The 16176-nt window shown below is 36.8% G+C and overlaps 2 protein-coding genes across 5 annotated transcripts in view; both read right to left on the minus strand.

Annotated features, from left to right (window-relative positions):
* Positions 1–16176, minus strand: part of IPO11 (importin 11) — a 230911-nt gene that overhangs the window by 56382 nt on the left and 158353 nt on the right. The gene's annotated exons all lie outside the window — the stretch shown is intronic.
* Positions 1358–14639, minus strand: LRRC70 (leucine rich repeat containing 70). The gene is made up of 2 exons (XM_050793760.1): positions 3867–14639; positions 1358–3401 (listed from the first exon to the last, which is right to left on the minus strand). Exon 2 carries the CDS (start codon positions 3361–3363, stop codon positions 1495–1497), a length of 1869 nt encoding a protein of 622 aa, XP_050649717.1. The 5' UTR covers positions 3364–3401; positions 3867–14639; the 3' UTR covers positions 1358–1494.

Here is a 16176-nt window from a genome sequence, read left to right on the forward strand (position 1 = left end):
ATCCCTAATATTCTGCAGAGGGCTACGCAAGTACAAATTCATGCTAATAAAGAAAAACACTACATTACTTCTATGACTTCAATTACCATCTATATTAAAGATTCTTAATTAAGGGCACTAACATCTCCTAGGGACTCTCTCAACTTCTACAAGGTCTTATTCTTCCCCACTTACCTATCGCCCAAATGGTTATTGTTACTGTAAAGGGTGTATCATACACTTCCAGTGTACTGGATAGATGAAAGTTTAAGAATTATTGGCCTTTACTATAAGACCTCACTTCTGAATTTCTGCATGCTATATATTTCCACTTGGAGATCTAATAAGAACCTCAGATTCAATCTGTCTAAAACTGAACTCATTATTTTGCCCCAGTCCTTTTCATTCCTTAGCTTAGTGAATACAGCACAAAACTGCCTAAGCCAAAAACCTAACATCTTTGACTCCTCCCTCCCCTGCCACCCCTCAACCAATCACCAAGGCAGTTCATTTTACTTTCAAAGTACCTCCTGATCCATCCATCCTTTTTGCCAGTATCCTGGCCCAGGCCTCTAGCATCTTTCCCCTGGATTAGTAATTCAGATTCCTACTCAACTAATTCTGGCTCCAGTTTTACTGTTACTTCCAGAAAAAGGCAAATTTCTAAAGGGTAAATCTAATCATTTCACTCTACTGCTTAAAAATCCTTCAATGGCTCTCTGTTGCCCTCAAGATAAAGCATACAACTACAGAGCTTTCATCACCTGATCTTTCAGGCTTTAAATCGCACACCATCATTCACAACACCAGCTGTACTGAATTTTAGTTCCTGAAAAGCAGCATTTTTTCTTCTGTTAACCCCTCTGACACAGTGTTACTCAGCTCTCTTCACTGGGCTAATTTCTAGTTATTCTTCATGATCCAGTTTTGATGTCACTTCCTCCATAAAGCCATCTCTCACCTCCACAAATGTTATACTCAACAGCATCTCTAAGTACAGTACTTATCATCGTATTGTGCAGTAACCACGTATCTCCTCCTCTAAATTTCAAGCTCCACCTAGAATAAGAACCATGTCTTTTTTTTTGTATTACAATCCTAGAACCACAGCAGCAATATAGCATAAAACTGAAAGCATGAGCTCGTCAGAGAGGCCCAAACAGTGTAACAAGCTGTGAGAATTTGGGAAAGTTACTTAAACTCTAAGTTTCCTCACCTGTAAAGTATAAATAGTACCACCTTTCAAGACTATTCACAGATTAAATGTGAAATGTGAAATATTTGGCACAGTGCTTGATACACAGAAATGGTAGCTATTATTACTTAATACAGTACATATCAAAGAAAATATGTGCTAAATGAATACACTGTTCACAAATTATTAAAAACATTTTAATAATGCTAACCTCATATAATTCATTATATTTCCATGTAAAGTATATAATTCTAAAAGGAGGTTTCAGTTTAAATCATGTCCACGGCACTGAAGTTTCTTATAGACAATATTTAGTTGAGTTATAAAGCAGAATGTTCAAAAAGAATGACCTGTGCCTCATTTTCAGGAACAATTTGTTTATGAATTCGAATCTGCTCCAAGCCAGGACTTTCTAGAGAATTTGGGGAAGTGTTACAAATTGAGGCAGTGACATTATACCTTGCTGACTGATAAAAGCTGTAGTATTCAAGTCTATTTTCCCTTGAGTTTTCTGATGCCTTTAGTTTTTGTTTAAACTGAACAACTTTGTAGATCAAAAAAATGATTAAAACACAAGCTAAGATGAAAAAAGCTAGCAAAATGTCAAAAGCCTCATTCAACTTCTCAACTTCTTGTGTACAAATTAGAGATGTTTTCCCTGACATTGAAGCAGCATCAATCGGTAGAGCACTGTTTTTTTCCAAGTTCAAGGTAACAGAAGTAGTCAGTTGTATTTGTACAGGTAACACTGCTGTAGTCTCTAATGGATTACCAAAGGCATTCTCTTGAAAAAATCTACCAGCAGGTGAAGTAGGAATTTGTTCCCAGAAAGTAATGTTCTCAGTCTCAGTATTTTCCAGAGGATTGCCATTTGTGGTAACTTTATGCCAGGCCATCATTAGCGCAGTAGTCTTGTGACGAATATGAGGAGATTTTACAACAGCCCAAGTTCTGGATACATTTATTGAAGACGTAACACAACTTGTAATGTTAATATAACGTAATGCTCTGCCACGCATGGATGGGGGATTCTGACAATAGATGTTTAGAGTAATGGCTGAAGATGCTAGCCAGTCTCGAAGGCCCAAAAGTTTGCAGTTACATTCCCAAGGATTAGAATTTGCCTGAAGATGAATCAGTGAAGACAATGGCTTAAGGACCCTTGGATGCAAGTCTGTAAGATTATTAAATGACAGATTAAGGATCTTCAAAGATGCTCCCATATTTTCAAATGTATCATTATCAATGCTAATTATTCTGTTTCTATCTAATTTAAGGTAAACTAAATTCTTTAACAAACTAAATGTGTCAGAATTTAAATTCTCTAAATCATTATGACTTAAGATCAAATGTTTAAGATTATTAATTCCACTAAACCCACCCCTAGTAACATTTCTAATTCTTGAATTTTTCAGGAGGAGGTATTCCAAATTGACAAGTCCTTTAAATGCAAAGGGCTGTATTGCTTCAATAGGATTACGAGACAAAGAAAGTCTTCTAAGACTTTTAAGCACTTCAAAGGCATTAGATGGTACTTTTGTTAAATTATTACTTTCTAAATACAAACAAGCAAGGTTTTCAAGATGTTGAAAGGCTGATTCTGATATCCTCAAAATGTTATTGTTTGATAAGTCAAGTATCCGAAGAGCAACCATACCAACAAAGGTACCACTTCCAAGGACAGTGAGGCGATTCCTTTGTAGATTTAAGTACTGAACTGAAACTAGATCATTAAATACTCCTCTTGGAACAAAAGATACCTGATTAGACTGTAAATATAAATTACGAAGCTTTAAAAGTCCCTTAAATATTCCAGGATCTAAGCGTTTTATGAAATTATTATTTAGAAATAGAAAATATAGATGCCTCAATTGAACAAAGGCTTTTGGATATACATACAGAATGTTAGAATTATCCAAATACAATGCTACAAGAGAATGAAGTCTTGTGAATTCACTTTCATTTATATAAGATATATTATTCCCAGTCAGATACAGAAAAACTGTACTTTCAGGAAAATTCTTAGGAATACTCGAAAGGCCTAAGTTACGGCAGTTAATTTGTCTCCCAGTGCAGAGCTGACAAACAGACGAACATCCAAGTATTTCCTTGTGGAGTAATAATAAAAGATAACAGGTAACAACCAGAAACAGTCGTAGGCAAGGCAGAGAAAACTGTAATCCACACATATCCCTGTTCTTGGTTTTTCTGTTCAGATCAGAATTGGCTATAAAAAGAGAAGGTAAAGCTTTAAATCATCAAAACTTCATCACACGAATTTTTTTTTTGTAATACTATAACTTCTGTATTCTATTTTAATTAGGATCAGCCAATAATACTATCATAAATCATACCATGCTAATAGCATAAAATAATGAGTATGGAATACTTTCTAGAATTATTAACGTGATCAGGCCATTAACCCATTACTTGACAAAATAGTTCAGATTAATGAAACATTTGCTAAGTTAACTTAAAAATTACAATTGATTACAACATAGGTGACAAATGATGTAGGAATGAGAATCTTTGAATTTAATATGTCCCTTTAACAACATAAAGTCTAGTATCAAATAACATTATAATTTATGAAAATACAAATTCACTACAGAACAATTAAACTCTAAATTAGTTTCTTACAAAACTATTTTTCATGTCAGCTAAAAGTTCATATTTAAGTAAATAATCTTACCAAGAAAAGGAAATTCGTATTATTAACACTCAGCTGATTCAGTAAAGGTTTTCTTTTTAAATCTGAAGAACGACATTTCTAAACTCCATTTTGTTCTGTGGCATTGCTGACCTCCACCCCACCACTTTTTTTTTTTTTTTTTTTAAAGTCACCGTTTGCTCAGGAAACACCACTCTTCACATTGGTTCCTTTACAGTCAATGTGTAAAACAGAGGTTGCCATGGATTCAGGAAGCTAAGAGACAGGAAGTAATTTTATCTGTGTTTCAAAAGTATTGCTGAACGGAAATCTCAGGAACTTATTTTTTCAGAATGCAGTTAGAGTTTTCCTAATATACACATCAAAATATCTCCTATAATGTAAAATAATAGTTTTTAAAGGATACTTGAAAACGTTAGTTATTCAGAACCCAAATATGTATCAACAGACTCTAGCTATCAACAACATAGCTACTGAATGGAAAAGGCTAGTTGAAATAAGATGTATATAGAGTAATAAAATTTTTTGTAAACTTTTTAATGAACAAAATATTTATGTTGTTTTAAATACACATTGAAGACTTCAACTTTATGCTTTATTCCTTTAATAAAAATAGGGGAAAAATTTAGAATGAACATAAATGTTGTTATATTATCCTCCAGTGCTCTTTTCAAAATTTTCAAAATATTTTTGGTTGCAAAAAATACTGAGTACTATTTAATATGTTAAGGTACTAATTGGTAGTAAGGTACTAATTACTAATAAGGCACTAATTGGTAGAGTTGGATTATAAGATGGTAAGAAGCTGCATACCAAATTACTGACATAGGTTATCTTTGCAAGAAAAGTTGGGGAGAGTAAAAGAGGCGATGTTTTGCCCTATATATATCTGTATTAGTTTGAATCTTTTAGAATGAAAATTGAGAATTTTAAAATCTAGTTTTTCAAGAATTTAAAGAATCAGATATAAATTGTTTATATTATATATTGTTCAGTCATTAACTGTCTTTCATTAACTAACTTTAAGTTAGTTGCTTAAGCTTTCTAATTCTGACTTTTATTAATATTCCTAACACCCTGATAATATTCCTAAAATATCAAATTATATAATTGTATACAACTCTCCTTTGTTATTAAAGCAGTTACATTCCCAAAGATTAGAATTTGCCTGAAGATGAATTCATTTCACATCAAGACAACAATTACTTTAGATAATAATATGAATTATGTCCATATTAGATACCTGAAATAATACCTAGCATTATCTTTCTATGACTAAAAATTCAACAATGCATACTGGATAGCAGATCTTTATCAAAATGATTTATGATTCTTATACCTATCCTTTATGGCTGGCTATTGTTATTGCGATCTTATGCATTAAAAATGGAAAACAAAACAACTGACAGAAATGACATGAACCTGAGGGAGGAGCTAGGTTTCTCAGGTCCATTTTGTTTAGTACTTCCAATAACACACAAGTGATATGAGGCTTGTCCCATGGATTTTTCAATTGCATCATACAACTTAAAGAGTTAGGAAAAATTGAGAGAAAGGGTCCTTTGAAATCAAAATAAAATTAAAGAGAAAAAACCCACAAAGTAATATAACCAGAGTATGAATTAATTTTGTTCTCTATGCCAAAAAATATCCAAAGCAGCTACAATACTTATTAGGATGCAAAGGCAAAATTTTTAGGAAATTGTATTAGGAAAAATGACAAAATAAAATCTCACTTCTCACATTCTAAAAACTGAAGGAAACTAAACTGACTGAAACAAAACGATTAAATATAAATAGTACACTGTAACTCTCAGGTTGAATGCTTTAAAAAAAAAATTCAATCTCCAGCAAAAGAAAGTTTAGTCTTTCTGTTCATTTAGGAGTTGCTGTTCTTAGAGACAACTGATTAACAACGATTCCTCATTACCCTTTTCTGATTACTAATGTTCACTACAACTATTACTGAACACTACGCTCAGCCTCTTAAATTAGCCTTCTATTTCTTTCCAGGAAATTGACTCATTGAGCTGTTTTCCTCTCATTCTTGTTGCTGAAACCTTCTTTTACACTTCCTTTGTCTTCAGATCATCTCATGTTTCTGGTATCAATACACAACTATTCTCTTTTCCATTCAGATTCTGCCCATACTAAAACAAGAATATATAAATAACAGAGCAATTGTTCCATTAGCATCTTTTAAACAGACATCATCTGTATGTATGCATGTATTCTTTTGAGACACAGTCTTGCCCTGTCGGCTAGGCTAGAGTGCAACAATGTGAACACAGCTCACCACGGCATCGACCTCCCAGTCTCAAGTGACCCTCTTCCCTCAGCCTCCTGAGAAGGTAGGATTGCAGGTGCTTGCCACCATGCCTGGCATTTTTCTTATTTTTGTAGAGACGGGGTCTTGCCATTTTGCTCAGGCTGGTCTTGAATTAATAGGCTCAAGTAATCCTCCCACCTTGGCCTCCCAAAGTGCTGGGATGATAGGTGTGAGCCACTGTGCCCAGCCTATATGTATTTAGATATATAGCATCTATATATAAACCAATCAAGATTGGTTTACATATAAAGAATGGCTTATAATAACAGCAGTTACTGATTTTATGGACTTTAAAAGTTACTGATGGACCTAAAATCAAGAGAATGAAAATGTGAAATGGGATTTGCAATTAAAAAATAATCCAGCTCTTTCTGCTATCATGAAGCCTGTCGAGGCCTGCTTGGAACATGACTTCCAAAAGGCAAATATTTCTGGAAGGCTGTCATCCAAAGTCATTTTTGCTGCTATAAGCAGGGTCTCTGAAACCAAAGGGAGCACACAGATCTTCTTAAAACTGAAGGTGTTTATGCCCGAGATGAAACTGAATTCTATTTGGGCAATAAATGTGCTTACGTATACAAAGCAGAGAACACAGTGACTCCTGGCAGCAAACCAAACAAAACCAGAGTATTCTAGAGAAAGGTAACTTGGGCCCAAGGAAACACTGGCATGGTTTTTGCCAAATTCCAAAGCGATCCTTCTGCTTTGGACATAGATGCTGTAACCCCTTAAGGATTTAAACTAATGAAAAGTAAATAAAGTGGACTTGTGCTCTTAGAAAAAAAAAATTAGCAAACAATTTGAAAATTATTTTGCTCAATGTAGGAGATAAATTTTAATGAGGGGCAGTATATCTCAATATAGACCTCTTATCAGTTGCAGGAAAAAAAAAACATAGTAACTATACACAATGGAGAAATCAGATAACACCTTGATCAGCATTAATATCATCAGTGAGAGACAGATGAGCACCATGTGACTTTGCCTGTGATAGTCCAAGAGGGACACATCATTTATGCAATATTCTAATGGGAGATGCATACATAAATCGAACCATAAGAAAATATCAAATCACAAATGAGGAACATTCTATTCTGTTGGGGGAGTTGCGGAGAGGATGGATGGAAGACAAAAACAGAGAGGCAATTGGAAAGATGGAGAGAGATTATAATGAGTGGATTATTTAAAAATTTTATAAGAGAAAAATAAAAGACTGAGGAAATTACATGACAGAGTAAAAGAGACTACAAAAACACAAGAGCTAAAGCAATAATTGGTCCTAGACTCTAAGTACTGAGAAGTAAAAGACCATGACAAATGCAACTTACACAGAAATGGTTCAGAATATAAAACACCTATCTAGTTATCTGACAGAAAATGTGTATCACACAACAAATTGGGACAAAAGTTAACAATAGGTGATTCTGGGTAAAGGTCATATGGGTGTTCTTTACTGTTCTTGCAGTGTTTTTCTAAGTTTGAAATAATATCCAAATGAAAATATCATGACATTAGCTATGATATTCATGTAAAATTTGTCCATGCACATTACTGCCAAGATACGTCATCATTTCTAAGTTTCTAATGTATGCTTTATAATAAAAACAGAAACAAATATTGTGCTCCTATAACATGGCAAAACTATGAATATCTCTATTTGCTCAATTGTCAACAAGAAAAGTAAGAAATTTTTAACTGCAAATCTATGAAAATAAAAAATAAACTTTATGTACTTTATGCATGAGAAGAGAAGCATAAAATTTCAACTATGCCTGTGACTACAGGGGTTTAAAAGCAAACTGATGCTTCCTAAGGATGTACTGTCACTGGGACACTTTCAAAGAACATTATTAATCATCCCCTCAGCATGACTTCAGAAGAACATTTTTAACTTCTTGATATCTGTTCTGTTACCCAGTCATTTTGAGAAGCAATATTCTATTTCTATGGACAATGTTAGGTACCATTCTCATTGCCACTATATGATGATCAATTTGTTTGTTGTATATTGGCATAGTTTTACACTGCAAAGCACAGAAAGCAGAACTATTAAACAGAAGGGCTGTTCCAAGCTAGCAGAGATGGATTAGAATTCAAAATATCTCCTCTTTTCCCTGGCTCCACCTGAAACCTTTGGAACACTAATCTCTCCTCTGACCTTATCTACCACCTTCTTGGTTTTGCTGAGAGACTAATCTCAGCAGATTATACTTCAGATCTGAGCTATATTAGAATTTCTCTTTTCTGCAAATTCCTTCCATTTTGATGGTTCTTATTTTATATTTATATTACAATTTCTAGTTTATCATAATACCTAAAATCCCTATAGTTTTAAACACACACACACACACACACACACACACACACACACACCCCCCAGAAGAAGAGAGGAGGGAGTAATTAGCCTAACAGATTATTTAATAAGGCCATGAGAGAGCTAAGTCTCTTCCAATAACTATATAATAACCTTTGTGAAATTATTTTCTTGCCTCAATAGACAATATTATAAAATGGATGAAGTTACATGAATGAAGACTGTATTGAATATAGAAACTAGCATATGGAGTTAAAAGCACAGATTTGGGAGTCACAGTTTGTATTCTGAGGATAATACTTACATGACAAACAGCTAGAAGTCCTACAATAAAATGGGCTGCCTTAAGGAGCAGGGACTTTTTATTAGCCAAGTATCCAAACAGAGGCTGAATGAACATCCCCATCAGAGATGCTGTAGAAGGAAAGTTTATTACCAGATAAAGATTAACCTAAATAACCCCTAAGGGAACTCTCAATGTTAAGCCACCAGTGCTGAAGACCACCCAATACGGCTGTGAGATATATATATAACTACTGCAGGGCCATCAAGGCTCCACACAATACTATCTATGTCAGGCATGAGACTAGTCAAATTGACAACCGTGTGAAAAATAATTCCAGAATCACGCCTCTTTTGGTAATTGGAAATTGGGTAACTGCTTCTTGGCATCCAAACTGCTAACCTTTTCACAGCTGGCCTTTCAAGCATCTTATAGCTTGGATTTGACAGACCCTCTACCATTTAATCTCCATTATTTTGACCTGCTAAAGAAGCATCAGCAGCTCTTTCTCACTCCAATAACCAATGCTCATAATTCATTGATCTGCTCACAGATCAAACATATTTCTACTTTGTAGTATAATACAGCTACTCAGTAATTCAGAAAAATTCCCTATAGAAAATCTAACTCACAACTTTAAAAAGGAGTACACAGAAAGGTTAATGAAGCAGAGAAATTAAGATAAACAGAATATAGGATTAACTCCTTTTGCTACTGCTGGATCAGATCTATTTATTGATAGAGTGCTTCTATGACCCAGAGTGTGTTCTCAACATTTTTCAAGTATTATCTCTTTTTAATTCTCACAGGAGCCCTATAAGGTAGGGTACTCTGATTACCCTCATACAATGGATAAAAAAAATGAGACATAGAGAAATTAAGAGTAAAGCTTTAAAGTAGCCAGGCGTGGTGGCAGGCACCTGTAGTCCCAGCTACTCGGGAGGCTGAGGCAGGAGAATGGCGTGAACCCGCGAGGCAGAGCTTGTAATGAGCCAAGACCATGCCACTGCACTCCAGCCTGGGTGACAGTGCGAGACTCAGTCTCAATAAATAAATAAATAAATAAATAAATAAATAAATAGTAAAGCTTTATACCCCCAGAAGATCCTACCACATTTCCATATATAAAATTTTGTTCTTATGTAATGTACGATAGGAGTTTTTCTTAACAAATGGAACTTGAGAAAATGAAACTTAAAAAATGAACAATGTGCAGTGATCAAACTTCATAACTATGAAAGAACGTGAAAGGCCTGACACAGTGGCTCACACCTGCAATCCCAGCATATTAGGAGGCCCAGGCAGGCAGACTGCTTGAGTGCAGGCGTTCAAGACCAGCCTGAGCAACATGGCGAAACCCCATCTCTACTAAAAACACAAAATACTAGCCGGTGTGGTAGTGCAATCCTGTAGTCCCAGCTACTTGGGAGGCTGAGGTGGGAGAATCACTTAAGCTCAGGAGGTCAAGGCTGAAGTGAGCCGAGATCATGCCATTGCACTCCAGCCTGGGCAACCAGAGTAAGACCCTGCCTCAAAGCCTAAAAAAAATAAATAAACAAAAATATATATATATATAATTACTGTGTACTATAAAATCAAGATATTATAGTTTAAAGATACTGTGTCCTGTGAATAAGCTAGAATTTTAGAGTTCTAAACACCAAATAATACTTCCAATGTATTTTCTATGTCATCTCTTCCGGATAAGTATCTATAACGCAGTGGAGAATCTCAATACATAGTTTCTTAATAAATGCACTGGATTTCTAGATAGAGGACAGAAAGAATGATTTGTTGTCCCTTTTATGAACAACTTAAATAAAAACGAGATATGTGGTTTTAAGTGGTTGGAAGAAGTACCTTACTTTAATAATGAAATATCTAGGAATATGATCTCATTTTCTAATCAGTCTAACAAAAATGACTCAGAAATAGTAAAACCAGATTGTGGAATAGGAAAATTAGACAAAACAGTACTTGAGTACTCAATAGCCTGAGGTACTCAATACCTCAAACAGTACTTGAGGTACTCAACAGTCTGGCAGAGTAGACATTAAGAGTAAGATAGACTGGATTTGAATTTCAGTTTGGTGCTTGACTTTGGGTGGGTAATTAGCCTTTATTAGTCTTGATTACACATTTAAAAGGTTTAATAAGGCTGGGCACGGTGGCTTATATCTATAATCCCAGCACTTTGGGAGGCTGAGGTGGGTGGATCACCTGAGGTCAGGAGTTGAAGACCAGCCTGGCCAACATGGTGAAACCCTATCTCTACTAAAAATACAAAAATGAGCTGGGAGTGGCGGTGTGCGCCTGTGAGCCCAGCTACTGGGGAGACCGGGGCAGGAGAATAACTTGAACCTGGGAGGTGGAGGTTGCACTGAGCTGAGATTGTGTCACTGTACGCCCGCCCGCCTGGGCGACAGAGCGAGACTGTATCCAAAAAGAAATTTTTTTTTTTAAATAAATAAATAAAAAAGGCCGGGCACGGTGGCTCACGCCTGTAATTCCAGCACTTTGGAGGCTGAGGCGGGTGGAACACAAGGTCAGGAGATCGAGACCATACTGGCTAACATGGTGAAACCCCATCTCTACTAAAAATACAAAAAATTAGCTGGGCGTGGTGGCACATGCCTGTAGTCCCAGCTACTCGGGAGGCTGAGGCAGAAGAATGATGTGAACCCGAGAGGCCGAGCTTGCAGTGAGCCAAGATTACGCCACTGCACTCTAGCCTGGGTGACAGAGCAAGACTCCATCTAAAAAACAAAAAAAAGTTTAATAATGTCCATACCCATAGGGCTATTGGAAGAATCAACTGAAATGTGTGTAAAAAATGTATTGTATAAAGGCTATCATAAATGATGTGTTCTATTAGTTATTATTTACTTCTTGTTATCAGTTTCTTCACACATAAACTAGATGAACATGGGAAAGTTTCAAAAGAAAGAAATCTACCTACTGGATAAACTAGTACCATCACACAGTTGGTCAAATTAACAGTAGACACAATGATTTACTGAGTGGTCATATTCATTAAGCATTTTAGTAGGCATTATATACACATTCTCCAATTTATCATAATAAGCCCTAGGCGCTAGCTGTTATCACTGCTTCCATTTGAAATATGAGAAAACTGAAAATGATAGAAAACTGGTCCAACGTCACACAAACAGTATGCACAACAGGCATCTGAAGTTAATCTAGCTTCCCTTCCCATTATAATGTATATTTTTCTCTCTGGTACTCTGGATAGAATAAAAACAGAAGCTCAAGGAAAAGAATCTGCAAATAAAATAAAACAAAATAAAAAAGATGTTCCTCAGGCTACGAAGGAACCACTTGTGACGTACACATGCATCATCTACATGGGTAAAACTAGAAAGCACATGAGACTCATCATTTTACTCCTCTGAATACTTTTTCTAGTGTTATCCTTGTTGGAGCTAGTTATTCTGTGTACAATTATTTTTCTGTATCATGTCAACTACTTTGAGCTCTGGACCCAATACCTCACTCTCACTGCGAAACATCTCTTATTCTCATTGTAAAGCAGTTTGAGGTCCTGAAACATCAAAATAATCCCATTTGATAACAGTTTAGTTTTTCTCTGGTGGTATGTTTAGAAGAAGCTTCTCATAGAATGGTCAGTGATTAGCTAACGGCACCCAGTGTCTGTCTATAATATGACTGTTACATATGAAAACAGTTTGCCAGAAGCCTTTATCTAATTTGCAAACAGGTCACGGTTCCCAGATATGAGGAAAGCATTGAGAACGCAGTCCCAAATTCACAAGCATTCAGAAACTTTCCTAAGTAGTCAGGACAGGAGATAGAAGACACAAATTGTTGTTCTAAGATACCAGAGTGCAATGAACAATCATCTATCCTAAACGTGAAGTACAATGGGTCCTCAGTGCACAGTATGGTGACTTACCACATAATAGCATCTTTAAAACATTGCTATTGTATTAGTGTCATAAGGTTGATATCAGAAGAGGAACAGGTGACTTTTAGTTCTAATGTATGTTTCAAGGGTAAAGTAAATTTGTATTAAAAATGAAAACCAAAATAGACTATTTCCATTCATATCCTAATGTAGGAAGATAGAAACACCTCAAAATACTTCAAAAAGTGTGGCACTTTTTTGGGGGGAGTGGAGAGGGGAATATCTGGTTTTCAAAGAACTTTCAGAAGCTAAAAAAAAAAGTTTTATAAATGATTATACCCTTCAATGAAAAATCAGCAAGCCAAGGAATTAATCATTTACTTTCTTTTTCAATGAAATTGCTTTGTAGACAGATGAAAGGAGTGAGCATCCAATTGTAGTATCAACTGTTCTGACACCCGTCTACATCCTCCAGCTTCTGCTAGATTAATGCTAACAAAATCCAGCTTATAATTATTAGCCAATTCAAAAATAGATATCTTACTTAAATTATGCTGGAAAACCAGTCCCCAAACTCACAAGAGCCAAAAGATACATATGCATAGCTTATACAAAAAATAAAAACATTAAAAGCTGCATCAAAGGGTTTTTTTTTTCCTAGTTGAACTGAAATAATCAGAACCAATAATTACTACAAATTGCATTAGATTATATACAAAGAAGGAAAACATACATAATGTAAAGATTCTTTTGATCTTCAAAGGATCAGCCCCTTTGTAAACCATATATTCAAAGAGTGGTAAGGGAGCAGAATTTAACATCTGAGGTCCTGAAACTTATATAAGTAATTTTATTCATGTCTCTATTTTCCTTGCATAACAAGCAAGAAAGAGAATTAGTCATCATTCAATACACTCCATGAAGACTGTTTCTTTTACGACCAACCCTGGCAAAATAAAAATTGTAAAGAACCCTTCCCTTGTTACTTCACTGCCCCTTTCCACAAATTACTGTATAATCAGATAATAGAAACTAAGTTAGAAATCAGCTCCGGTTGTATTTTGAGTAAAAACATCAACAATAAGAGCAAGTACTCAGAGAAGAGGCAGAGCAATATGGCAAAACAGAACCCTCCAATGACCAATTCCTTGCATTCCTCCACTGGAACACCAATTTGCAGAATAATCTGCAGAACTATCCAAATGAGAAAATACCTTCACAAGAGCTAAAGAAACCAGGTGAGAGATCATAGTACCTGGTTTTAGCATAAAACAAGAAAGGGCAAATTGAAAGGGGAAGAAGGAACAGTCTTTCACTGCCTACACCACTCCTACCACAACTCCAGGCAGTACACGGCAGAGAGAGAAGCTGTGTGCTTGGGTGAGACAAGGAAGTATGCCGACAGCTTCGCCTTGAAAGCTACTACCAGAACCCCTCTCCCCTCCCCACTACCCACAATAAATCACAGTACTGGGTCCAACTCCAAACAGTACAGCACAAAGAGAAACTCCTCGCAAACGAGGGGAGAGAAAAGTAAGCAAAGACCTTTGCCTGGGAACCCCAGGAATTCTCAAGTCCCTCAGGCTGGTGAACTGCACACCTGGCCTTAGGGCATTCTCTAGTGCTGAAATGGCTGCAGTGTCCACAGGCTTAGGGAAGTGAACAGTCAGTCCCTTTTGAATTCCTGAAGACCCTCTGAAGAAGGACAGGTACAAACAAGGCGAGGCTGTGAAGATGGAAAAATACCTAATTCTTTAAGGCTCAGATACTGACATACCTCTACAAGTCATCAAGAACATTCAGCTAAATATGACCTCATTTCATATTTATCAGACTATCCTGAAAAGATGAAAGATCCATCCTGAAAAGATGGAGATGTGCAATCCTTCAAAGAATTCAAAAGGAAGCTCAACAAATTTCAAGAAAACACAGAAAATCAGTTCAGAAACTTACCAAAAAATTTAACAAATATATTGATTTTTTTTTTTTTTTTGGGAGACAGAGTCTCACCCTGTCGCTCAGGTTGAAGTGCAGTAGCACGATCTTGGATCACTGCAACCTCTGCCTCCTGGGTTCAAGTGAGTCTCCTGCCTCAGCCTCCCAAGTAGCTGGGATTACACATGTGCAACACCACACCCTGCTAATTTTTTGCATTTTTATTTTTTAAAAAATCAAACGGAAATACTGGGGGTGAAAAAACAACGGACAAACTGAAAAATACATTAGAAGATCTCAACAGCAAAACTGATCAAGCAGAAGAAAAAAATCAGTAAGGTAGAAGACAGAATATTTGAAAATACAGTCAGCCTGGGTGTGGTGGCTCACATCTGTAATCCCAGCACTTTGGGAGGCTGAGGTGGGTGGATAGCTTGAGCTCACGGGTCTGACCAGACTGGGCAACATGGCAAAACCCCATCTCTACAAAAAATACAAAAATTAGCCAGGTGTGGTGGTATGCACCTGTACTCCCAGCTAACTGGGAGACTGAGGAAGGAGGATCGCTTGACCCCAGGAGGTTGAGGGTGCAGTGAGCCATGATCGTGCCACTGCACTTCAGCCTGGGCAACAGAGTAAGACCCTGTCTCAATCAATCAATCAGTCAAAAGAGAAAAAGAAAGAAAACGCAATCAAAGGAGGAGAAAAACTGAAAAGAAATGAATAAGGCTTATGAGATCTATAGGACAGCATCAAAAAACCAAATGTAGCCAGGTGCAGTAGCTAACACCTATAATCCCAGCACTTTGGGAGGCTGAGGTGGGTGGATCACCTTAGGTCAGGAGTTCAAGACCAGCCTGACCAACATGGCAAAACCCCATCTCTACTAAAAATACAAAATTAGCTGGGTGTGGTGGTACATCACTGTAATCCTAGCTACCCAGGAGGCTGAGGCAGAATAATTGCTCGAACCCAGGTGGCAGAGGTTGCAGTGGGCTGAGATCGTGCCATTGCACTGCAGCCTGGGCAACAAGAGTGAAACTCCACCTTAAAAAAAAAAAAAAAAAAAAAAAAAGCAAATGTAAGAGTCACTGACCTTCAAGAGGGAGAGAGCAAGGGGCAGAAATAGTAAAAAAATAATAGTAATACAAAATTTTCCAAATCCAGAGGAAGATATAAATATTCAGGGACAAGAGGGTCAAAGACCACCAAGGAGATTCAACCCACATAAGATGATTCCAAGACATATATATAATAATCTAATTCTCAAAGGTCACAAAGAGTGGATCCTAAAAGCAGCAATAAAACCAGTAACGGCCGGGCGCGGTGGCTCAAGCCTGTAATCCCAGCACTTTGGGAGGCCGAGACGGGTGGATCACTAGGTCAGGAGATCGAGACCATCCTGGCTAACACGGTGAAACCCCGTCTCTACTAAAAAATACAAAAAACTAGCCGGGCGAGGTGGCAGGCGCCTGTAGTCCCAGCTACGCGGGAGTCTGAGGCAGGAGAATGGCCTAAACCCGGGAGGCGGAGCTTGCAGTGAGCTGAGATCCGGTCACTGCACCCCAGCCTGGGTGACAGAGC

Source organism: Macaca thibetana, chromosome 6, assembly GCF_024542745.1.
Source record: "Macaca thibetana thibetana isolate TM-01 chromosome 6, ASM2454274v1, whole genome shotgun sequence".
Lineage (NCBI taxonomy): Eukaryota > Metazoa > Chordata > Mammalia > Primates > Cercopithecidae > Macaca > Macaca thibetana.